Source organism: Nycticebus coucang, chromosome 14 (genome assembly GCF_027406575.1).
Source record: "Nycticebus coucang isolate mNycCou1 chromosome 14, mNycCou1.pri, whole genome shotgun sequence".
Classification (NCBI taxonomy): Eukaryota; Metazoa; Chordata; class Mammalia; order Primates; family Lorisidae; genus Nycticebus; species Nycticebus coucang.
The window spans coordinates 7,925,786-7,951,555 of record NC_069793.1 but is presented as its reverse complement, the minus strand read 5'-3'; the positions used below and the strand labels follow the sequence as shown (position 1 = coordinate 7,951,555).

General features: G+C 52.9%; 1 protein-coding gene across 3 annotated transcripts in view; it reads left to right on the top strand.

The window, feature by feature from the left end:
* The first annotated feature begins 3,425 nt into the window (after positions 1–3,425).
* MACROD1 (mono-ADP ribosylhydrolase 1) overlaps positions 3,426–25,770 on the top strand; it is a 149,116-nt gene continuing 126,771 nt past the window's right edge. For all 3 annotated transcript variants that reach the window (XR_008374161.1, XM_053560689.1, XM_053560690.1), the window contains exons 1-3: positions 3,426–3,857; positions 16,146–16,247; positions 16,848–16,964. Coding sequence is in view for 2 of the 3 variants with exons in the window: in XM_053560689.1 (XP_053416664.1) it covers positions 3,560–3,857; positions 16,146–16,247; positions 16,848–16,964 (517 nt within the window). In the remaining variant the exon portion in view is untranslated. The remainder of the gene's footprint in view (positions 3,858–16,145; positions 16,248–16,847; positions 16,965–25,770) is intronic.

Here is a 25,770-nt window from a genome sequence, read left to right as displayed (position 1 = left end):
TAGTTGTTATTATTGTTTGGCAGGCCCTGGCCAGGTTAGAACCTGCCAGCCCCCGTGTATGTGCTGGTGCCCTAGCCACTGAGCTATACAGGTGCCGAGCTGATTTTTTTCTTTTTTTTGAGACAGAGTCTCACTTTGTTGCCCTGGCAGACTGCCATGGCATCATAGCTCACAGCAACCTTAAACTCTTAGGTTCAAGCAATTCTCTTGCCTCAGCCTCCTGAGTAGCTGGGATTACAGGTGCCAGCCACAATGCCCAGCTATTTTTAGAGACGAGGTCTCCCTGTGGCTCAGGCTGGTCTTGAACCTGTGGGCTCAGGCAATCTACCTGCCTCAGCCTCCCAGAGTGCTAGGATTACAGGCATGAGCAACCACGCCCAGCCTGGGAGAGTTTTTCAACATGAAGTACTAGTCTGGATTGTAGGTACATCCTACAGTTATTGAAAAGTTTTGCAGTTAATCTTTCCCAAAGGAAAGAACTCAAAGAGCTGACATTGAAGGAAAAGGTTGATCTACATTTCCTGGAAAGCAGCAGCCAAAGAAAGACAGCAGAACATTTTGGTGTTAGACCACAGTTAGTAGCATCCCAAAACGTAAACCTGAGTACTTGGAGAGACATGGTAAGGAAAGCAGGGAACTACTACAGAAAAGGAGGAAAACTTCCCCCAGTGACATCAGTGAAGCCACATTAATCTGGTTCAAACAAATGAGGGCAGTTAACGCCCCAATCTCTCTGGGTCGATGATCTAAGAAATTGCTACAAAATTCACACAGGAATTTGGGGTGGCAGATTTCCAAGCATCAAGTGGTTGGCTTGAAAATTTTACACTGCACCGCAAGATCTCCCAGAAAGTCTTGTGTGGTGAATCCAACAAAATTCCAGAAGTTGTGGAAGAGGTCATCAAAAAGTTCCTGGACTTCACCAGAGGCTTCAAACACGACGACATCTTTAACAGTCTTTTTCAAGGCAACGCCTGACCGAAGCCTTGTCATGAAAGGTGGAAAATACAAGAGCAGAAAACTTTCGAAAGAACATTTCGCAGTTCTGCTTTGCGCTAGCTCAATGGGAGAGAAACTAAAGCTCTTGGTGACTGGTAAGTCATCAAAGCCACACACATTCAAGAACCTGAAGCCCTAAGTTCTCTCCATCACCTGGGGATCAAACAAATGCACACAGATGGCTGGTGCCCTATTTGAGGGGTGGGTAAGGAGTACTGACTGAGAAATGAAGAGGAAACGGTCTATTCTACTGACATTAGACAACTGTCCTGGCTACCAGCAAATGAATCATCTCACAAATGTGACACTGATTATTTCTGCTTCCAAACACAACCTCAAAAATCCAACCTCCTGACCAAGGCATCATCAAAACATTTAAAATGCACTACCAAGTCTCAATGCCGGTGGCACAGTGGTTGCCAGACACGTACACTGAGGGTGATGGGTTTGAACCCAGCCTGGGCCAGCTAAACAACTGCAACAAAAAGATAGCTGGGTGTTGTGGAAGGCACCTGTAGTCTCAGCTACTTGGGAAGCTGAGGCAAGAGAATCCCTTAAGCCCAAGAGTTTGAGGTTGCTGTGAGCTGTGATGCCATGGCCCTCTACCCAGGGTGACATAGTGAGATTCTGTCTCAAAAATAAATAAATAAATAAATAAAATGCACTACCGAGCCCAGCTCCTGCAGTGGGTTGTTACTAAACAACCTGTGGTCGCCTGTGGAAGCCTTGTCATCTGCTGCATCAGTTAACACTCTGTCCTCTGGGTCAGTTCTGCTTGGAATAAAGTTCAGCCAGAAATGATACACAAGTGTTTCAAGAAAGCTGCATTTGTAACAACCCAAGAGCACCATGTTTTGGCCCCATCAGATGGTCCATCCCCCATGGCTGAATTGGAGGGAGTAGATTTTCAAGGGTTTTTTTTAGCAAGGGATGATGGGGTGACAACCTGTAATGAAGCTGACCCAGAAGCAATTTTCCAAGCGATATTGACCGAAGTGCAGACCAGTATAAATGTGCACGAAGCGGCTGATGAAGTGGAAGAAGCGAGTGAGGATGACACAGAAATTGCAGAGTATCTGATAATGCAGGTGAAGTCGTTTGCTGTGGAAAAATGCCCAGAGGTCCTGAGTGGTGTGGCCAGCGGTGAGAGTGCTTTCTCCACTTAGTTTGCAACAAGAATAAGAAACAGACCAAGACTGACCTTTTTCAGAAAGAATGATTAAACCATGAGAAAATAGTACACGTATTGATTTTGTAGGATGCTGCCTGTATAATTTCACTGTTTTGATTATGTATGATTTCGTATGATATTCTCCAATAAAAGCTGAACGAGAAAGTAAAGTACATGTGGGTATCAGGATAGCAGGCCTAGTTCCTTTTGTCAATCACCTCCATATGTTGGCCAGTTTGTCACAGCCCTTGAGTGGTCAACTTACATAAGTTCTGTCATAATAGGAATAGTATAGAAAAAAATATAAATATAGGCTCGGCGCCTATGCTCTGTGGTTAGGGCACCAGCCACATACACCAGGGCTGGCAGGTTCGAACCTGGCCTGGGCCTGCTAAACCACCACCACAACAACAAAAATAGCTGGGTGCTGTGAAGGGTGCCTATAGTCCCAGGAACTTGGGAGGCTGAAGCAAGAGAATCGCTTAAGCCCCAGAGTTTGAGGTTGCTGTGAGCTGTGACAACATAGCACTCTACCAGAGGTGATATAGTGAGACTCTATCTCAATAAATAAAAAACTTAAAAAAAATATTTAAAAATCTGTCCTCACGGTCTTTGTAAAAAAAATTAGGGAAAATATGAAGGCAAAAAATCACCCTAGTTCTTTCACCCAAGAACTCCACTTGAAACCTGAGTTTTCTGCCTCCAAACCCCATCACGTGCAACTTGCCTTGTCGGCTGTCCTAGAAGTGGTTCCAGATGCGCCCTACCCTGGGGCTGTTATGAAGCAGCGGCTCAGCCACCTGGGAGAAGTTGCCCAACCGGACTTACTCGTTCGCAACGCAGATCACCTCCCATGGCCAGCCGACCCGCTGCTCCTGGGGACGGCGAGAGGGATGGGAGGGTGCGGAGGAAGCGCCCTGATGACCGGTGGGCAGAGAAGGCCGGGTTCCCCAACTGCAATCACTTGGCCCCGAGGGAGCCGCGTCTGGTTCTCCCATTTCGGTGCCGAGCGCCAGGGAGCGCCCGCTCTGCGGAGGGCCTGAGGGACAGAAGAGGGTCCGTAGCTGTGAAGAGGGACAGAAGAGGGCCCAGGTCTCCAGCCCGTGCCTAGGAGTCGAGGCACTGCAGGAAATTGGAGGCGGCCGCGGGAGAAGTAGCAGGGCGCGTATGTGTGTATATGCGTGCGTGGGGCCCATCTGGCGGCCGAGACTACAAGTTCCAGAGTGCCCAGCGGCGCGCCCCGGTTTTCTGGCCGCGCCGCTCGCCAGCTCTGAGTAGGTCGCCACGGGCAGGCAGTCGCCACCTAGTCCCGGAGTAAATAAGGGAGAGGCCCCCGAGCACCGTAAACAGAGTCCAAGTGGGCGGGGAGCCGCCCGGCGCCGCCCGCCCATGTCTCTACAGAGTCGAGTGTCCGGCCGCCTGGCACAGCTGCGCGCGGCAGGGCAGCTGCTTGTGGCCTGGCGCCCCTGGTCCGGCTACTTAGCTGGTGCCACGCGGACCCGCAGCACCTCGTGCGGCCGCCCGGCGCCCCTGGGCGCGTACGGCCAGGGCACGCGGACCTCAGCGGGAGTTGGGGCTTGGGGGGCGGCGGCGGTGGGGCAGAGAGCCGGGGTGCGCACCTGGGCCCCCCTGGCCATGGCCGCGAAGGTGGACCTGAGCACCTCCACCGACTGGAAGGAGGCAAAATGTAAGTGTAAGCACGAGGGGGCGCGAGGGGCGAGGGGACCCACGTAGGTCTTCCTGCCTGGGGAGCACTCCACAAGCAGCCTCTTTGACCAGACAGACCTGGGCAAGTTGAGGCCCCATTTGCCCTGAGACGGACCCCTTCTCCCCATTCACAATATCCGCCACCCCGTATTCCCAGCTCCACAAAACAATTCACCCTAGACTGGCATGCAGACAGGTTTCTAGTCAGGGGGCAGTGTGAGGAGGGTGGCTTTACTTGGCCGGAATGGGCCCCAGGGCACCCCAAAAATCATCTGGGACCTACCACCTTACTCTGCTGTGCAGGAGGGAAACTGAGGCCCAGTGCTGGAGCTTATTTCCCCAAGGTCACTCAGGAGCTTATGGTAAAGTCCATGTTAGGATCCTGAACTCCCCGCATACTTTGCACAGTCTTGTTTTCAGGTGGTCGAGTTTGGGGCAGAGTGGCCAGGAACCTGCTGAGGGAACAGCTCTGGAGCTGGTGTCTCACCTGGTAGGATGATAAAGCCCCACAGAGTGACCTCTCTGGGCAGGCCTGTCCCGCCTCCACCCAGACCCACTTCTTGGGCACGTGGTTTGGTGCTCTTTTGCCCTTATCGCTGGCATCTGGCTACTTGTGAGCAGTCTCTGCCCCATTCCTGGGGATAGTGATTAGAAGAGTTAAGGAGCAGGGCAGGGATGGGATAGGGTGTTATGCCTGTCACAACAGATGATATCCCCGAAGAACCAAACTGCTCTCTTGCTCTCTTGGACGGGTCATGAGTCCTGGTGGGGCGTGAGTTCTTGGGCTGGGAAGCCAGGGAACCTGACCTGCTGAGCCCCAAATAGCCTTCTCTAGTGTCCAGCTGCCTCTGCCCTTCAGGGCTTGCCTCCTGGGCCCTGAGATCTTCCCGGCTGGATCCCCTTTCAAAAGCTCTAAGACGGCTGCTCATTGGCTGGGCCCAGCCAGAGTGGGCGGGGCTTCCGTGGAACAGGCCAGCCTGGGCATTGACGGTAGGAGGTTAAGGGAAGATGGCTGCGGTAGAAATTAAAGTACAGTAGAACCTCTGTAAACTGACCACCAAGGGGACTATAATAAACTGATCAACATACGGAGGTGGTCAGCCATACTGATACGTACATGTGGTACATGACCTGTCTATGAAAATTAGGTCAATTTAAGGAGGTGGTCATTGTAGGGAAGTGGGCAGCTAATTTACTCCTGTCATGAATCAAGTTGCACTGAATCTAGAAGTGCAGGCAGAAACCACCTGGCTTTGCTCTGTGAGCAGCAAACTAGAACCTGTCACACTCAGGGGACAGGGAGCAGCTGGCAAATAGGCTTAGTGGGGGAGCCCTGCTCTCCTGTCCCTTCCTCCCACTAGCAACCCAAGAGTAAAATATTGGAATTATTTTTTTTTTTTTTTTTTTGGCCGGGGCTGGGTTTGAACCCACCACCTCCGGCATATGGGACCAGCGCCCTACTCCTTGAGCCACAGGCGCCACCCAATATTGGAATTATTTTTTAAGGAAAAACAGAAAAGTAGCTTGTGAATAGCTCAAACTAAGCTTACAAATCGCATGTAAAAAAGCAAAAAAGTTATTTGTGTCTGTTTATATTGCTTCCTTTTTTGTAGCCTTTGTACCTGTACAGGGTGACAGTAAGGGCCAAGCAGGAGAGGCGTAACCCTTGTATAAAATAGGAGCCAGTGACACTCTTGTATTTATCTGTTCTCTTTTTAGTCAGTCACTTCAAAAAAACAAAAACAAACAACAACAACAAAAAAAAAACAAAGGGAAGGAGAGCACTGGGGAGACAAGGGACCTAGGCACTTGTTCTAGGGCTCCCCCCATGCCTCGGTGCTCCTGAAAACAACCAGACCTCAGGAAGCTAGGGGGACTGGGTATTCCGAGGCTGCTGTGGTGTCCCAGGGATCACCTTTTTGCTCATTCATTCAGCAGATTTTTACTGAGCACCTTCTATGCGGCCAGCCTGTCGGAGTGTTAGGGGTTCAGTCACAAGTCTGATGGGCAAGGTTGGTGCCTTCGTGGGAGTTTATAATGTAGTAAGAGGAAGCACTAGAGAACGTGGCCAGGCCCAGGGTGCGGGGGCCTGCTCTGTGGGCTCTGACTGCCACCATCTCCATAAGTAAATGTTAGATGGTGGCTGGGAGTGAGACACAGAGGTCTTCGTGTGTTTTAGTTATCTATTGCTATGTAACAAAACACCTTAACCTTTTGTGGCTTAAAACGGCAAATATGTCTTACATCACTATCTCTGAGGGTTAGAGGAATCTGGGAATAACTACTTAGCTGGGTGATTCTGGCTCAGGGTCTCCCATGAGATTGGCTGGGGCTTGGCTTCCCAGATGGCTTACTCACATGAAATGACGGTTGGTAAAAGGCCTCATTTTTTGCCACCAGAACCTGGCCACAGTGTTCCTTGAGCATCCTCATGACATGGCAGCTGGCTTCCCCCAGAGCATGTGACCTAAGAGAGGGAGTGTGAGGAGACCAAGATGGAAGTCACAGTATCTTTTTTCTTTTTCTTTTCTTTTCTTTTTTGCAGTTTTTGGCCGGGGCTGGGCTTGAACCCACCACCTCCAGCATATGGGGCCTGCGCCCTACTCTTTTGAGCCACAGAAGGTGGAGCCCCCCCCTTTTTTGTTTTTTTTTGACAGAATCTCATTCAGTTGCTTGGGCCAGAGTACCATGGCATCACCCTAGCTCACAACAACCTTAAATTCCTAGGTTCAAGAGATCCTCCTGCCTCAGCCTCCTAAGTAGCTGGGACTACAGGTGCCTGCCATGAGGCCCAGCTAATTTTTCTACTTTTCTAGCAGAAAGCACTCTTACTCCAGCTGGTCTTGAATTCCTGAGCTCAAGGGATTCTCTTGCCTCAGCCTCCCAGAGTGCTGTGATTATAGGCTCAAGCCACCATGCCTGACTGACAGTGCCTTTTTTGTGACCTAGTCTTCAAAGTGCTACCCTGTCTCTTCTACTTTATTCTGGGGCTTAGAGTTGAGTTAGGGGGTCTGGCCCACCCTCCGGGCGAGAGCTCCACCTTCTGATGGGAAGAATCTCAAGGAATTCGCAGGTGTATTTTTAAAACCACCATACTGGAGGAGGACTGGAGAGCTGCTTCAGAAGCTGGACTCTGCCTCTGATCAGCCTCTGAGCTGTGGTCTTTGAAGACCCCTTACACTTCATTACATTCAAATAACACTTTGTGTTGACTTCGATTGCATGGTGAAGTGCCTCAAGTGTACAGATCCTCACTACTCGGATCAATAGCTAGAGTATTGCCATCATCCCAGAAGGAGCCTCTTTCCAGACAGTACCCCCTAGAGCTAATCAGTCTTCTATCTGTTCATTTTGTCTCTTCTTGAATTTCATATAATCAGAAGCATACTGTGTCCGGCTCCTTTTATTCATTATCTGTGCAGTTTGTCCATGTTATTGGGTGCAGCAACAGTTTACTTTTTAAAATATAGGCTATATAGGCCCAGTACAGTGGTTCACGCCTGTAATCCTGGCACTCTGGAAGGCTGAGGTGGGTGGATTGCTTGATCTCAGTTTGAGGCGAGCCTGAGCAAGAGCAAGACCCTATCTCTACAAAAAATAGAAAAACTAGCCGGGCATTGTGTCAGGCACCAGTAGTCCCCATTACTTGGGAGGCTGAGGCAAGAGGATCTCTTGAGTCCAAGAGTTTGAGGTTGCTGTGAGCTATGACTCCATGACACTCTACTTAAAGCAACCAATTAAGACTCTGTCTCAAAAATAAATAAATAAAAATAAAAAGAATAAAATGACTATATAGTATGCTATCGACACTGTATGAGAGATATGTGCTCTCATTTCTCTCAGGGATATACCTAGATCAGCCTCCCAAGACTTGTCTACCTGAGATGATCCTCTTTCAAAACCTGGCACACAGTAACCATACTCACAAGAGACTAATGTATAGGTCAGCAGGGTGACATCCAGTTCACAGTAGGGGAACTGTGACAGTGAGCGTGAAAACTTAAGTGTGCCTGGGCAGGCTTTTCTCTCCCTATGGAAGACAAATTGTACTCTTTTGATTGCTCAGACTGAACCTGTGTTCTTATCTGGGCTGGTTGAATGATTTTAGAAGCTAATCCAACTGTCCTGGGTAGGGTGGTCAAGCTTCCGTGCTTAGGAAGGAATCGGACCATCCACCAAGGACCTTGAGCAGCTGCCCAGTATTTTGGTCTCTGTGCAGTATTGAGTACTTGCTCTGGGCCCCAGCCCATGCCCCAGCTTAGCTTATCCTTGGGACAGATTAGGGACAAGTTCAGCCGCACCCTGAATGCTCCTGTTATTTCCCCCCAAACTGTCTGCCCTTCCCCCATAAACAGCCCATTTTTGTGGACCTGTTTTCCTTCTAGGTAAGTAAGTACCATCAGGCTGGATATTCCTGGCTAGGAGAAATTCAGTTTTTTGGAGAGACTTCTGCAAATCTGGCTTCACTGGCCAGTGGTTAATTTCACTAATTTAATTCACTAAGTCCTAGGGTGCTTCATTGTGTCCCAGGTGATGCCTTTTCTTTTCTTTCTTTCTTTCTTTTTTTTGAGACAGAGCCTCAAGCTGTCGCCCTGCGTAGAGTGCTGTGGCATCACAGCTCACAGCAACCTCCAATTCCTGGGCTTAAGTGATTTTCTTGCCTCAGCCTCCCAAGTAGCTGGGACTACACACACCCGCCACAACACCTGGCCATTTTTTGGTTGTAATTGTCGTTGTTTGGCAGGCCTGGGCTGGAGTTGAAACCGCCAGCTCTTGTGTATGTGGCTAGCACCTCAGCCACTTGAGCTACAGGTGCCGAGCCAATGTCTTTTCCTGAGCAGATTGTGGACATAGCTGCACTATAAAGGCAGTTGGATTTAAGTTCAAGCTCTGGGGGCATGTGAGACTGTGTCACCACAGGAGGGGTCTGGCCCTGCATTCTTGTTCTAACCCACACTGTGCTAAAAAGAAGCAACATCTGTGTCATTAGGCACAGGCTAGTACCAGTGCTACTGCTTCCACACAGCATGAGGCTCAGTTTACTGATTTGTAAAATGCGACCAATGACACCTGCTTGGAGGTTGTGCTAGAATCACTCTAGAAACTATTTTGGGCTGGGCGCAGTAGCTCAGACCTATAATCCTAGTACTTCAGGAGACCAAGGTTGGAGGATCCCTTGAACTGAGGAGTTAAGAGACCAACCTGGATAACATAGTGAGACCCTGTACCTATAAAAAATGGGAAAATTAGGCCAGGCACAGTGGCTCATGCCTGAAATCCTAGCACTTTGGGGGGCTGAAGCAGAAGGATCACTTGAGGTCAGGAGTTCAAGACCAACCTGAGCAACAGTGAGACCCTATCTCTACTAAAAATAGAAAAAAAAAAAGGCTCGGCGCCTGTGGCTCAAGCGGCTAAGGTGCCAGCCACATACACCTGAGCTGACGGGTTCGAATCCAGCCCGGGCCTGCCAAACAACAATGACAGCTGCAACCAAAAAATAGCCGGGTGTTGTGGTGAGTGCCTGTAGTCCCAGCTACTTGGGAGGCAGAGGCAGGAGAATCGCTCGAGCCCAGGAGTTGGAGGTTGCTGTGAGCTGTGATGCCACAGCACTCTAGCCAGGGCGACAGCTTGAGGCTCTGTCTCAAAAAAAAGAAAAGAAAAGAAAAAAAAAATTAGCCAGGTGTTGTGGGTCTGTAGTCCCAGCTACTTGGGAAGCTGAGGCATGAGGATCCTTTAAGCCCAAGAGTTTGAGGTTGCCGTGAGCTATGATGATACCATAGCACTTTACCCCAGAGCAACAGAGCAAGACTTTGTCTCAAAAAATAAACCATTTTATATGCCACGGCCCCCAGAAGGTCTTAGTGGCCCCCTTTCCTTGTCATCTCTCAGGTTTGTCTCCTCTTCTCTGTGCTAGCCATGGTGACACTGGGCTCTTGTAGACTTGTCATAAGTGCTGGAGCCCTGACCCTTCATTCTCTGAGCCATGTTTCCTCTCCATGGTGGAGTAAGACGGCGTTCCCGCACTCCGGACTCAGAGCTCTCTAGGCAGGCGCAAGGACTATGGCTCTTGTGGGATTGCATCCAGAGTGGGTGATTACCTGATTTGGCTGCTGAACAGGGAAATTTTCCAGGCACACCTGGGATGGGGGTGTGTGTCTTCTTCCACCTGTCTTCTGGGGACATACCCTTGGCACATCTCAGTATGGACAGAGCGAGGAGGCCTGGGGAGAGGAGAAAAGCTCTGAGGTTCCTTGTGCCCTGTTCTTATTGTTTGTACATGGACCTTGATGAGACCCGCTCTTGGGGGACCATGAGTGTAGGTGATTAATGCCTCTGCCATCAAGTCTAAGTGCCCCCATGTTCTAGGAGCCCATCCTTTATCAGCCCTGCCCACCTGGCATTCTCCAAAAGAGGAGCCTCGCCTGGCACCCCAGCCTGCCCTCACCTCTCTGAATACCATCTTCAAAGTGCCATAAAAACACTTCTTAAAACACATCATTGAATTCCCATTTGCCTGCTGCACTTTATGTTTCTGGCGGAGTCTGTTTCCTCCTGCCCAGCTTCTGTGCCCAGGAGCTGCTGGAAGCTTAGTCCGGGGTCAGACTTCTCCATCAAAATTTACTGTGAACATCTTTTTACAACACCTGTCTCACTGAGCTGTGAAATACTCTCGCCTCTCCAAATATGAAAGAAAATGAAAATGCATGTTTTACATCATTTATTAAAAAAAAAATAAAAATCACTTGTGCTTTAAGTCTGCATCTGTCCTTCTTGAAGAAGGAGGTGGTAAATGTTACCAATGCATGGGGTCAATATGCTGGCCCAACGTCCCTGCTGCTGCTTCCAGCAATGAGGAGGGGCCTACAGTGAGGACCCTCACAACAGAGGAAGCAGAGGTGATGGACATGGCATCCGGTGCCTCGGGGCTGGTGGTGAATCATAGTTGGCTTTTTCTTCCCCCATAAATCAGGGACCAGTGCAGTGTGTAGCTCTTCATGGGTGAGCCAGGCTGTAACCTCCTGGAGGTGTGCACTTGGGCACTGCAGACTGAAAGGGACAGGCTGACAGATGTCCCCAAGGTCAGCCCCCAGCTGGCTGGTAGCAGAGCCAGGATGCTGTCTCTGGGAAGTGGAGCCATCTTTTGGACTGTGCCAGAGAGGGGGGCTGTGAGGGTTGTGGTCACTCCACCAGGCTGGTTGCATTATTAGGGGGAAAGTGCCAGAGTGAGCCCGGGGTTGGGACCCACTGCAGATCCCTTTCACTTGGCATGCCGAGGCCTCAGAGGGGGGATGTCTCTGGTCCCCATTGTGCAAAATCAAAATATGGGACCCCAGATAATTAAAAAAACTCCTCCACCTGCTGTGCCCCCAAGTTGGGAAAAAATATTTCTCCCCCTGATTTTGTCTTGTTTGCTTTGTTTTTGTAGGTCTTATTTTGCTCTCAGGAAGGGGTGGGTGGGTGTGATGCACTTTATAGCTGATGGCCAGCTGCTCATTTCACCCTCCCAGCAAGCCTGGATGCCAGGGAGGGCCTGCTTGTCCCTATTCTAGGTGAGAAAACAGAGGCTCAGAGAAAACTTAACTAGGAGCATGATGTTGGGAGGTCATGAGTCCAAACCTAGGGGACCTGGAACAGAAGAGGAATGAAACCACAGCAGCAGCAACCTGAGTCTGGCCAGCTCCACGCAGGCCTCTCCATTCCTCAGAAGGGAGACAACCCTGGAGAGACTGGCATGTCCCCTTTGCCCTCCAGCCCAGCTATTCTCTTTTCCCATCATTTCCCATCAAAAGTTCTCCTTACCTTGGGGACCTTTGTACATGCTGTTCCCTCTGTCCAAAGATGCCATTCTCTTAGCAAACTTGCCCTCGGCCTTTGGTCTCAGCTTGCTCCTGGATTCATCCCGCAGCCACCCATGGGTGCTCATACACACCACGCCACGCCATGCGCTGTGTGGGGGAGGAATGCAGTGCACTCTGTAGGAATCCCTGTGTGGAATTTGCAGGCCAAGATGGCCAAGGTCAAGAGAGGGACAAATGTAAACAAAGGCAAACTATCCCGTATCTCTGCAGGAAGCATGACTGGTCAGGGAGGAGGCTGCTCTGGGTAGAGAGGAGGGAAGAGTGGCAGGGGGCAGGAAACAGCTTGGCTGTTTGGGGAAATGAAAGGTGAGTGGCATGGAGGGGATGTAACAAGGAAGATATCACGGAAAGAGGCAGGGAGAGAGATAGGGAGCTGTCATATTGGCCAGACCCGTGGGCTGTGGTACGGACCTGAAGTTTGAATTAGGGCGTAAGCAGGAGGGACAGCCTATGATTTATGTTCCTAGGATCCCTGGGCTGCCACTGGAGGGCAGATGGGGGTGAGGTGGACACAGGAAATCAGCTGGGAGATGGGAGCCTCCAGAGGGGCCCAGGAAGCAATGAGGGAGGCTTGGTTTCTGGGGTATCGTGGGAATAAATCCAACAGGCCTGCAGCTGGGCAGGACATGAGGAGGAAGGGAAGGAAAGGGAAGGAGCCCTGGATGAAAAAGCAACATCTGAGGGAGAGAGAGACGGGTGGACTTTGAGGGGTGACAGAAGGCAGAGGCTGTGCAGGGAGGCTCAAAGGGAGAGGAGGGGCTGGGCTTGGGGAAGGAGTAGGTTGAAGGAAGAGGCCAGGCAGCAAGGAAACCTGTGGACAGGAGGGGCTGCTGCATCCAGTCTGGTGTGGTGACTTTGGCTTTGATCTTGGTGGGAGGCAAGGACCAGACTGAGTGGGCCGAGGGGGGTGTGAGAGACCGGAGTATAGGCAGCACAGGAGGAGCAGAGAAGGGCATGGAATGTGGGGGTCAAAGGAAGGGATGGGGGCCACTAGAGGTAGTTTGAAGGCAGATAGGATGGCCTGCCTCTGGCAAGGGACTTGCATGGTACCTGCAGCACCAAACTCTGTGAGGTGGTCCTGGCAGTGGCCTCAGCTGCAGAAAGGACCTGCATGCCCATTGACCTGAGGGAGGGAGGATGAGTAGGGGTGGTAGTGGAGGTGCTCAGCTTGGTGGGGGAGGAGGTGGCCATGGTGCAGCTGGAGGGAAGTAGGGGAGCCTGGGAAGAGAGGGGAGTTGCTTCAAAAGCAGCAGCTGGAGTGGCTGTGCATATGGAACCCCCATGGGGAAGAACATTTAGGGGGAGCCTTCTGTTTGGGGACAGGTTTTCCTCCAGGGATTTGTAGCCCCTGGGATAGACCAGTTTCGCCTGCGGTTACTTCCTTCTCCTGGAAGCTTTCCTGGCCTCCCCTCTTCTCAGTTAGGCCCCAGGACCTAACCTTGCCTTTCTCCCACCTTGGTGCCTGTGGGTGCTCAGTAAATGTTTGTCAGCTGACTGATCTTAATGCAGACTATAGGCAGAGCCAGATCCAGCCGCCCCTACCCCCAGCCTGTTCTCTGCCCTCTGGTAGGTGATACGGTCTGCCAGTGGCTGAGCTCTTTGCCGTGCATTCAGCTAAGTCCAGTGCCCTTCCTCTTTAATGCAGGAGGTGGCTTTCCACATGGTCCTTTTACAGAAGAGGACCTCTGAGGCTCAAAGCTTGGAGGTCCCACAGCTCCTTCCAAATATCAGCACCCTGCTCCACACAAAGAAAGGAGCCTGTAAATCAGTGGTTCTTGACCTGTGGGTCGCGACCCACAGGAACTGTATTAAAGGGCCTCGGCCTTTGCAAGGTTGAGAACCACTGCTTTTTTAAATAGAGGCTCTGGGCCTCTTCCTCAGTCCCAGTGGGGTCATGTGTCCAGTAGGGAGGATGGCTCCTGGGGAACAGGGTGTGAGCAGCCTGGGACTCTGGTGGTGGAGGGGCTGGCAGGGCTACTTGGGGCCCCTTAGAAAGCGTGGGATGGCAGGGGGGAAGGCTAAAAGCATCCGGTAAAAGCATCTTCAGATTGATTACAGTGTCCTTGGGATGAGGTAAAGCTCCAGCTTCCGTCACCCCACAATGGAATTCATTCTCCCAGAGCCTCGCACATGTCGTTGCTGCTGGCTGGTGCCCTTCCTACTGGCTATGTCCTATTTCTCCAGGTCTCACTTGAGCCTCCCTGAGGACCTTCTCCCAGCCCCCGCACGTCTCTGAGTGTAAACTGCTTGATTGTGAAGCACTTGGGTCAGCCTGGGTCTCTCCTGCTGGACTATAGGTACAGGAGGGCCAGGACCACATCAACCATGTTCGATGCGTCCCAGCACTGAATGTGGGACCAGTAAATGTTTGTGGAAGGTGGTGGGAAGTGTCTGCCAGACAGTGTGTTTCTGGCTTGAGCCACATTTGAAGCCACCTTGAGGTATTCCTAGCCTTTCATAATGATCTCACCTTAGTGCTGAGCAGACACTGAACTGGGCCCTTCCTAAGAGTTATGTCATCTAATGCTCTCTGTGTCCGTGGGGTTCGATCACCACCACCACCAATGGACAGATGAAGGGGCCGGGGCTTGGATGGACTAAGTGACTTTGGCGGGAAAAGGGCATTGGGGGTCATTTATCTGTCTCTTGAATACCTGCCCCTCAGCCATTGCCAAGAAGCTTCCAGGAGGCAATTCTTCCTCTCTTACCACCTTTTCTTCTTCTTCTTCTTTTTTTTTTTTTTTTTGGGGGGGGGGGTTTGGCCAGGGCTGGATTTGAACCCGCCACCTCCGGCATATGGGACCAGTGCCCTACTCCTTTGAGCCACAGGTGCTGCCCTCTTACCACCTCTTCTTTTTTTTTTTTTTTGTAGAGACCAGAGTCCCACTTTATCACCCTCGGTAGAGTGCCATGGCGTCACAAGGCTCACAGCAACCTCCAGCTCCTGGGCTTAGGCGATTCTCTTGCCTCCAGCCTCCCAAGTAGCTGGGACTACAGGCACCCGCCATGACGCCTGGCTATTTTTTTGTTGCAGTTTGGCCGGGGCCAGGTTTGAACCTGCCACCCTCGGTATATGGGGCTGGCGCCCTACCCACTGAGCCACAGGTGCCACCATATCACCTCTTCTAATTGCTGTCCCCACTGCTACTTACTTTTGGATGCTTTTTGAGTTCCTTGATTTGCTACTGGTTCCCCACCTGCAGCTGTCAGTGGGACTGCTCCATCTGAGGTACCGGTGGCCCAGGGGTAAGATGGGGCTGAGACCTGGCTGTGCTGGTGGCCTCTGGCCAGCAGATGGCAGCCAAGAGCTGTGAACCTGCACTGCAGCTGCTGGGGTGAGAACCTCCGGAGCCATTCAGGGTGTCTCTGCCTAGTACCTCCCAAAGGGAGGGCAAGGGCGAGAGCTGGAGGAGCCACACTGCAGGGGCCTAGAGTCAGTGAGCTGGTGGCGGAGCCTGATTCCCTGTTTGCCAGCTGTGTGACTACTGAGGCTCCCCAAGCCTCTGTTTCCTTATCTGTGAAATGAGGACAATCCCGGCCACTCCTGTGGTTCGCCCTGGGAGAACCCCCAGCCAGGTGTCTATCTCTGGTGACATTGCCAGGGCACAGGTGTTTGAGGACAGGCACCAGATCTGCTTGGTTCTGCAGCACTCACCTGCTGCTCACAAATAAAGTCCGTGATGGTATAACCGATTGATATGTACCTGACTGATCAGGTAATTGATCTTGCACTACAACCTCCCTGGCCTTAGCATGTATAAGTAAGCTGGGAATTACTCTGGAATGGGTGTCTTTTTTTTTTTTGTAGAGACAGAGTCTCACTTTATGGCCCTCGGTAGAGTGCCGTGGCCTCACACAGCTCACAGCAACCTCCAACTCCTGGGCTTAAGTGATTCTCTTGCCTTAGCCTCCCGAGCAGCTGGGACTACAGGCGCACGCCACAACACCCGGCTATTTTTTGGTTGCAGTTTGGCTGGGGCCGGGTTTGAACCCGCCACCCTCGGCATATGGGGCCAGCGCCTTACCGACTGAGCCACAGGTGCCGCCCTGGAATGGGTGTCTTAATCTCATTCTAGAAATGAAGAGATGAGGGGCCCAGAGAGTTATAGACATAGCTAGAAAATGGCAGAGTTGAATTCTGAACCCAGGTCTGTGATGCCTCTGGGCCTCAGTTTCCCCTCCTGAACCAAGGCAGATGTTTTAGGCACCTCTCAGGCTCTAACACTGAAGGTTGTGTCCCCAGCATGCCCTGCCCATGTGCCCGTGGAAGGAGAGACAATAGGGTGGGTTTGTGGTCTTGGATGTGGCAAGAGGCCCCAGGAGGAGGGGAGACCTGGGTGTGCGAGAGCCCCGGATGCCCCTGTCACTGGCCCTGACACTCCTTCTTGTCCACCCCCCTGCCTCCGCAGCATTTCTGAAGGGCCTAAGTGACAAGCAGCGGGAGGAACATTACTTCTGCAGGGACTTTGTCAGGCTGAAGAAGATCCCCACATGGAGGGAGACAGCAAAAGGTAGGCCCTGTCTGGGGAGGCCCACCCGGCTCCCTGGCCCATAGCCCCTCAGACTTGGGGCTTGGGAGAATCCTGCTGCTGAGAAGAATCCAGCAGTATTATTGAGCGCTTGCTGCGTTCAGGCACTGCAAGTGTCACCTCATTTAATAATGAACATAGCCTGAGGCAAGTTCAATTCTATCCCCTCTCTACTGTGAGGAAATGAGCCCTTGGCCAGTGAAGCCAGTTGGTGATCATTCGGTGGTTGGGAGCTGGGGTTGGGAGCTGTGGCGAGGCATGCCAGCGGGCTCCCAGGCTCTAGCAGATAGCAGGCCCGGTAACATCTAGCCCCGGGCCAGTCACTTACCTGCCTGCACTTCGGTTTTCATATTTGCTCCTGGCCTTGTTGGGAAGATGGAAGGATACAGTGTGTGGTGCTGGCGCACAGTAGGTGCTTACTCAGTCTAGGCTATCATTACTGGGTTCAGCAGTTGCCATGCTGCAGCCTGCTTCTGGAGGTGGAGGGAGGTTGATGGGGAAGGGCCTGGCCTCTTGGCATTGGCTGGGTCACTGTGCCGTGGGGAGCCTCTCTGTGACACCTTGGGCTCCTTATTGTTCCAGGGGTGGTTGTTAAGGTGGAGGAGCCCAAGTACAAGAAGGACAAGCAGCTCAATGAGAAGGTCTCCCTGTTCCGTGGTGACATAACCAAGCTGGAGGTAGACGTGATTGTCAACGCCGGTGAGTGGCTGGCCTGAGCCAGAAACCTGGGTGGCTGCCTTGTTGCCTTTGCTTTCGTCTGCCATGCCAGGCCTGGGTGGATGCCACCTGGCTCCAGTGGGGCTTGGGTTGCCGGTGAGGATGGCTTGCTGGCGCCACAGGAGCCCAGCGTGTTGGCCACTTGGGCTCCTCTTCCCTTGAAACCCTGACCCTCTGTGTCAGGGGCACCTCGCTCTGCTGAGCTGCCTTGCAGTGCTGAGACCCATTAGCGGCTGGGGAAAGTGCAGAGCTCAGCTGGAACTGCGCCGGGCCGCCCTGCCAGGAAGATGGAGGCCAGAAAGGGGTGCTCCCACTTCAGGGGCTGCAGGCGCCCCAGGTCACTGCTCTCCTTCCTCTGCCTTCTGCCTGCATGCCCGCTACCCTTCAAACCTGGGCAGGTGAGGGCGCTTGCTGAGGCAACGGTGGCAGCAGAGAGGTCCCCTGTAGCTCTCCTGGCAGCTCTCCAGCACCTGGAAATGGTGGCTGCTCTGCTTCCTGTGAGTGCCTTTTGCTGGCTTGACAGTTTGTTGTGATGAGTATGGGAGACAGTCAGCCACTTCTTTGAGGGAGAGAGAAAGGGGCCTGCTCCTCCTCCCAGGCCATGGTTGTCTGCTCAAGGTCAAAAGGCTCCGGCAAAGGACTTTGGAGTGTTTAGGAGTTGGTGCCAAGGGCCAGTTAAGTCTAGGGGGTGGTTCATGGAACAAGGTTGAATGGCAGCTGAGCCCCATTTGCTCACCAGGGATTTGCACCAAGTATCAGAAGAAGAGGGGCCTCTTTCTTAGAGCTGGAGAGCATAAGGGAAGACCCTCTCATTTTTGGCTCCAGCTCACAGGGAAAACACTATCATGCCAGCCCCCACAACTGTGCAGGCTCTGGGCACCCCCAGGAGCTTCTTGAGTCTCCTCTGTCTCACCTTCGGGCTCGCAGTGATTGTGTCTGACGCCAATGCTGCAAGGAAGTAGAGTCCCCCAGTGATTCAGGGACATGGTGGTGCCAGTGCTGTCAGCATTTTCATTGATCTCTTAAGTGACCGGCTCACAGATGTGGAGAGATGTGGTCGCTCCGCCTGTGCTAGGCTTGCGTGTTTGTGGCCTGTGTTTCCTGCAGCAACGTTGCTCTATGCGTCTCCTGCCAGTGTTTGTAGAACTGGGCAGACACAGGTGGGCGTACCTCAGATACGCAGGTGAAAATCACATCACCTTTGGCTTTCTGCAGGTGGTTCTTGTGTGTTTCTCAGGCTACTAGGATGGGTGGGTGGCTTGAGGTCTGCAGATCCATCTGGGGAGACGCAGAACTAAGATAAGCCACATCTGGGGTGGCAGACATCACAACAGCCCAGGAGAGAAGAGCATTCTTCTGCCTGTGCCCAGGAAGGGCTGGCCTAGAGTGAGAGGACTGACACTTAGGGCCATGGCTGAGGGGGCAGTCATGCAGACCCATGGGGCTGCCCTGCTTGGCTGTCCCAGCCCTGCCAGCCACTGGCAAATGTACAGGAGGCGCCCAGCTGGTGTCTTCTTGCTACACTGCAAAGTGGCCGGAGGGAAGTAGGCCATCCTATGAGCACCCTGGGTTGGTGGCTAGCTGCAAAGAGAGACAGTGCAGGGACCCAGGTGGGGTGTTGGCAGGATACAGATGGAGAGGGCAGGGGCTCTGGAGGCTGCACTAGGGCTTCAAGCATGATTAATGGCTCTTCCTAAGTGCCCGGTGACTTGCCAGACTTTGAATGCAGCGGCTCTGTGGGCTCCTCACACTCTGAGAAGCTTCAATTGCACCAGGGCTGGGCTAGGGGCAGCATTTGCAGAATCTCCCTTCTTGTACTTGCCTGGGCCTCTGCTTCCTCCTCTGCACAATGGGCATGGTAGAAAAACCACCTGTTGGGTTGTTGGGGGCCTTAGGAGCACCAGGTCTGGGAAGTATGAGTGACGCTAACTCTCAGCGCCTGGTGTGAACCAAGGCCCGGCCCCTGCTGCTGGTATTGGTGCTAGAACAGCTACCGGCAGTGTCATTCTGAGCATCAGCCGTGTCACACAGATGGGGAGAGACATGGCATTTCCTGCAGGTGATCAGCTTTTGCTTCCGCCTTCTTGCCTCAGTTTACCCAACGCCTCTTCAAGTGTTTTCCTGGGATATCCTTTTTTTTCTAGAAAGAGTCTCATAGCCAGGAGGGCCCAGAACCAGTCTGAAACCCCAGAGAATGGCTGAGGCAGGCCCTGGACACAGGGTTCCCACACAGAGCCTGTCTCTCCAGGGCCCCCAGGTCTTGTGTTCAAGGTGGCTTTGGCCCTGGTCAGGCCTGGGAGCCTTTAGTAGTCTTGGCTTCCACCCCGGCCCTGCCACCCACCAGGGGGCAGCAGAGATCGCAGTTCTGGGGGAGCCTATAAATCAGGCTGTTTATTAGTGGAATAAAAGTCGTCAGCAACGCAGGGCTTTTTGGGGCTGCATAAATCTGCGTCTGTGCTTCGTGAAACCCATATGTGCTTAATTCATATGTAAAGTTTCAAGCAGGAAGAGAATACGTGTCCATTAAATTCTATTTGACTTGATTATAATCATTAGCCGTGAATAATTGCTTCTCAGCACCGACCATGGAGCCACCACAATAGGCAAAAGGAGAGAGCAATTATCTTGGGGTGGGAATTTTTAAATTTATATTCTTGAAGCCAGGGGCCACGTTGGCCTCACGGGTGTTGGTGGCCTATGGAGAGCAGTGCGGGTCAGGTCAGACTGGGCTGGGGCCCAAGGGCTGGCTGAGAAACTTCTGGATTTGGAGGGGGGTGGTTCTTTTTGTCCCGGCTGCCAGATGGAGAGGGGCTATCATTTCCTGGGTGCAGGTCCAGCTGCAGGGACTGTGGAGGGGAAGGATATAGGGGTCTGGGCAGATCCTGAGAGAGAAAGGGGTCAAGTCTCTGGCCCCACCCTCCTCCATTCTGAAAACTGTACGTTTGGGGGTCTCTGACCAGGCTGTAGGCATCATTCCTGCCTCTCAGTAGGACCCTGGGGATCCTTGGGGAGGCCTACGCTAGGCACCCTTCCTGCACCAACTTCACTCCCTCCCCGTAGGGGGCTTTGCCCACTTCCACCCTCAGGACTCGAAAATTGGGCTCTGTTGCCAGCCAGTTCCCTGGCATGTGGGGTCCAGGACTGGTTTCTACTTCCACTTTATTGGTGTTTATAGGGGAGATAGGACTGGGGAATGTGCTGGTGGATGTGTGTGATACTGCATTTGTGTGTGATGTGGTGTGTTTGTGTCTTGTGTGACAAGAGGGTGTCTGGTGGAGCGTGTGTGATGTGTATTGTATGGCATGTGGCGGGAGTGAGGTGGGGGGCTGGGCCAGAGAACAGAAGGGGGAAGGTTGGCTGGCGGGGGTCAGGCCTTGAGGTCACAAGGGCAGGACAACCTCCTTCCCAACTGCCCCAGGCACAGAACAGGCCTTCCTGGCCCTGTTCCCAGGGGCTGCTGGTTGAGGCCACTTGTTTGGGCAGCACCCAGGAGAGTCTCAGGCTCCTGCCCACAGGGGCATGCTGCATCCATCTTAATTAAATTGGGCTGCCATCCTGGTGAAATAAGCCTGGGAGCCCCTGCAAGGCCCCCATCCTGGGGCAAGAGAGTCTCAGGGGCAGTGCCTGCCTCTCCAGCTTGGCTTGTGACCCCTCAGTTGCACCTGGGGAGAGCTTAAGTCTGGGGGTCTCCACTGGGAGGGCATTTGCATCTTCTTTTTGCCACAGGGGTGTGACCTTGACTGGGCCACTTTCATGCCCTTGAGTTTTCCAGTTAACCAGACCTCTGTCTATGCACCCCTTGTCCCAGGCAGGAAATGTCTGGGCACAAAGAAAGACCCCCATTCTTGCCCAGCTCAGGGGTCCAGCTTTGGCCTTCAGTACATAATGGGATGAGCTGAGATGAATGTAATCCTTTGTGCAAAGGCAGATGGAACCTTTCACTTCAAAGCAATCCCAGGGCAGCGAGGGAGGACCAGGAACAAGTGGGTGGCCCGGTGGCCCTGCTGGCCATGCCATGGCCTCCGTTTCCTCATCTGAGAAATGGTATCACTATCAGCCCCAACCCAGGGTAGGAGTGAGGATGACATGAGTTTAGGTTTGTCCAGGGCCTGGCACGTAGAGAGCCCCCAATAAATTACTATTGGAAGTCAGGACAAGAGCAACTAAGTAGAATATAATGTGACAAAGCGCTGGAAGCGAGGTCTGAGCAAAGTGCCTCATAACACCGCAGGGACCAATTAATTCTGCAAGGAGTGGGTGGGAGGCCAGGCAGGTCGGGGAGGCCTTCGAGGGGCCCAGGCGTGGGGCGAGGAGCGGGTGGGGAGCCGTGATTCACAGCGACAAACTGGCCTCGCAAGGAGATTTTTAAGCCCCTTATTTATTTAAAATAAGGCATGAAGTGGCGCTCTCGTTCCTTAAGTCTTGGGGCTTTGATTTGTGAAACTCTGCCGGCTGCTATCACCGCCCTCCTTACTTATCGGCACCGGAAGCCCTTACCCAGTCCCTTCCTGCTGCCTCAAGGGCCCGGCAGAGCCTAGCCTGGCAAGGAGTGGCAGGGTCCCCCTCTGCTGCCACCTGAGCAGCCACCCACCCCTACACCCAGCTGTCCCTGGGCCACAGCTCAGAGTCAGTGATTTAGAGACCGCCTTGATGGACTACCAAGCAGGGGGGCCCGGAGGGACGCAGACTGCCTTGTGGGAAGTAATCTGACGCTAAACTGTCGCCGTAAATCGCTTTATCTGTCACTTCAGATTTAAATGTGTTTGCTGAGGCTTACCAGCCACGCGGACAGCAGAAACCTCTCTGCAGTGGGGGCACCAGGCTGGCTGCGCAGTGGGACTTGGTGCACAGCAGAAACCTCTCTGCAATGGGGGCACCAGGCTGGCTGCACAGCAGGACTCTGTGAATGGGACCTGCTAGCAGTGAGGACAAGGGCCATCTCACTGGGCCCTGGCCCCCTCCTCCTCCTCAGAGGAAGCTGAGCATGGGCGAAGAGGGTTCTTCTATGTCACTCTCATGCGTGATTGTCTCAGAATCCCCGAGATGCAGGCAGTACTTTTTTTTTTTTTTTTTTGTAGAGACAGAGTCTCACTGTACCGCCCTCGGGTAGAGTGCCATGACGTCATATGGCTCACAGCAACCTGTAACTCCTGGGCTTACGCGATTCTCTTGCCTCAGCCTCCCAAGCAGCTGGGCGCCCACCACAACACCCGGCTATTTTTTTTGTTGCAGTTTGGCCGGGGCTGGGTTTGAACCCACCACCCTTGGCATATGGGGCCCGCGCCCTACTCACTGAGCCACAGGCGCCGCAGTGGTCACATTGAGTGTCGGTAAAAGAGAGAGAAAATGACTCACTTCAGCAGGGGATTGAGGCAGAATTTGAACCCATGGCCTTGTGTTCATTCAGCAGACACGCGGTAGACCTCCTGTGCACCGACCTTGGGATAGAGCTGGGCTACAAAAGACACAATCTCTAATCCCAAATAAGGTACGAGATATGTGAAGAGAAGGGAAAACCAAGTGTATGAGGCATGAGAGCTTGGTCTGCAGGGTTGGGAAGCAGTCAAGAAGGCTACCTGGAGGGTGAGTGGTTATGTCGGGGGGCCGGAGTCAGAGGTGGGGAGAGAGGGAGAGCACTGGCTGGTAGGGATGAGGTGGGTGGGACAATGTGGGGAGGCTCTGAGGGGTGTGAAGTGAGCCCTAGCCACGTCCTGAGTTGGAGATCTTGCTTGGATCACTCGGGCTGCTATGTGGGGAATGGGGGAGGGTAAGATGGTAAGAACAGGAATGCCCAGGACTTGGGGTCTCCCTGCAGACATAGGCTATATTCCTACCCCATGCCAGCTCTCCTGTGTTGTTTTTCGTTGTTGTTGTTGCAGTTTTGGGGCGGGGCTGCGTTTGAACCCACCACCTCTGGCATATGGGACCGGTGCCCCACTCCTTGAGCCATAGGCACCACCATCTCCTGTGTTGTTATGCACGCATCAGCCTTACTGTGCCAGTGGGGAAACTGAGGCTCAGAGACGTGACGCAATTTGCTTGAGCTCACACAGCTAAATGGTGGTAGAGCTGGGATGGGAGGTTTGCCAGACTGCAGAGCCCCCAGACACTGTGCGTGCGTGTGTGTGCGTGCGTGCGTGCGTGTGTGTGTGTGTGTTTGTACACATGCACACATGCATACCTCCTCTCTGTTCCCTATTTTCTGGTTGAAAAATCTGGATTCCCAGAATGAATGTGTTGTCATCTGTTCTCACTGCCAGAGAGGTGGGGCAGAGGGTGGCCATGGGTGGGAGTCATTGTAGAGAAGTTGGGACCAACATCTGGATTTGGTTCATTGACCCCATGAAGCCTTGTGGAGGCCCAGGTTCCTGCGGCCAAGCCCCTGAGTCAGGCTGAGGGCCGCCTGTCACCTGCAGCTTATTGTTGAGTGTTGCCTCTGTGCTCAGAGCCACCCGCCATGCCACACACACTGCCCCACTTCTGAGGAAGGTACTACTGTTACCCCCCTTTTATAGATGAGGAGACTGAGGCACCTGTGGGCCACAGTGCTGGGTCCAAGGCAGGGCTGAGACTCAAACCTTTGAATTCCAGACTTGGGATTTAAGAGGCACATGGTCAGGTTTGCTTTTTCACATGCTGCCTCTAGGTCCAGCCTGGGAGTGAGGGGAAGAGAAAGGGGAGGCTAGTCGGGAGGCCTGGAGTCCAGGCAGCCCCCTCCTTGTGTTAAAAAAGCACCAAACACCCAGACACTGCCAGGCCTAATTTCCACCACTGCAAGAGGAGGTGGTTCGTCTCCACAAGGTCGAGCAGTGGTTACATAAATTCATAAATGATGGATCCCTCCTGAATTATTGAGATTCCCTCGTGGGCTGGCAGGCCTGGTCCAGTGAGCACACATTGGCCAGTGGGCGTGACTCTGGAAGGACCCTGGAAGGTCCTTCCACCCCAAGGTCTTCTGCCAAGCCTCCTGTTTTTTAGCCAGAGCTTTATGGCCATTTCCACAGGGAATTTGAGGGGGGAGTGTAGACTCAATATAACTCCTCTTCCTGGGTTCCAATAAATGTTTGTTGAATGAATGAGTGACCACTGCCTTTGAGAGTTGGTCAGACAGTGGGAGGGACTGCACAAATTAGTGGGCCCCCACTTCCTGCCCCAGCCCAGCCTCCTACCCCACTCCTCTGGGCTGGAAGGGGTGACTCATTTTACAATGAGAACAGTGGTAACATTTATAGGGTCCTGCCCTCCAGGCATTTTCAGCCCTATGGAGAAAGACAGGAGAGTAGCCCTGAAGATCAGAGAGGGAGAGTGACCTGCTCAGGGTCACACAGCAGGGAAGTGGCAAAGCAGGAGCTCACATTCAGGCCTTTTGACACCCAGCTCTGGGATGCCAGCTCTCCTCTTGTCCATGTCATGATAGACTCATGGTTAGAAAACTTCTGTTAGGGGTCTGTCACCCATGAAGTGGTCACCCTACCTCCCAGCCGTGCCATGTGGCCCATGAATGTCCTGTCCAGCCGTTTCCGTCCTTGAGACCTCAGCACCTATACCTGAGTTGCCTGCCTGTGTCCCCCATGTGCTGTCTACCTGAGCACTGAGCTGAGGAGGCCGGAGCTTGTGGGAATGTGTGTGTTTTAAAATTAATGGGGACCATTAAATTGGCCAAGCATGAAAAGGGCTGGATCTGCAGCCCTTGGCTTGCTCTCCTGGAATAATCTGCCAGTGCCTTGGCAGAGGCTGCAGCTGGCTTCAGGACTCCCCGGGAGGATGTGGCTCGCCTGCCCGTTTAATGGATGGGCACTCTGTGTCCCTAGGAGATAAAGGGATCTGGCTGTAGCAGCATGTGGCAGCCATGGTGCCCTCACCCCAGGAACCAGGGTCCCTTTTCCTCCTCCAACACCCAGATCTGTGCAATGATGTCAGTGGGTGTGTGAGATTGAGTGTTCTCTCCAGCCCCCTAGGGTGGGCTCAAACACACTGCAGATCCCCGACACTAGGGCTTCCTGGGCAAGTCTTGGCCTGGCCTGGTCACAGCTGGGGGTGGCCACTAGGACATAGCATGACCTAAACCTAACAGAAAGTCAAAGAAGCCAGGCTCTGTCTCCTCACCTCCCCCACAAACAGCCCCATGTACTGTGGAATCTCCAGAACGGGACACCTGGTAATTGGGAGTTCAAGTCCTGTGTATGAGTCCCAACTTCACTGTGTAATAGCTGTGTGATCTTGGGTAAGTCACTTAACCTTTCTGAGCCTGTTTTTCTTATCTGTAAAAGAGGGAGAACAGTGCACTAGGACCCATCCCTTTGAGCTGTGAGTGTGAAAGGAGATAATTTGTATGAGATGCTCAGAACGTCTGGCACAGAGTAACCCTCAAGAAATGCCGGAAACTCCAGCCCTTGTTCTTATTGCTGTTTCTCTGGAAGAGCTGCTCAGACCTACTGGACAAGGCATTCAATCTGCGCCCAGAGTTTGGTTGGGCTGGGGACAGGGGCATGTCCCTTTATCCCTGGGCAGGCTGAGGGCACCTCTTTCCTGTTTTCCCCGTGGGGAATTGAGTTACTGGCTGGCTAAGGGGATGACGCCCTGCCGACCACTAGCATGAGGTTTAGGGTAGGTGGGCTGAGTGTGTCTCTCCCCACCTCCAGCAGGCTGTCCGTGTCTGTGCAGCCTCCATCGGGAAGGGTACATGGTCACACGGTAATAGTCTATGCCTGGGGGCGGGAGGTGGAGCAGGACAGGGGATGTTCCCAGGGTAGCTGGGTAACTAAAGTATCCCTGTCAGGGCTGGCCA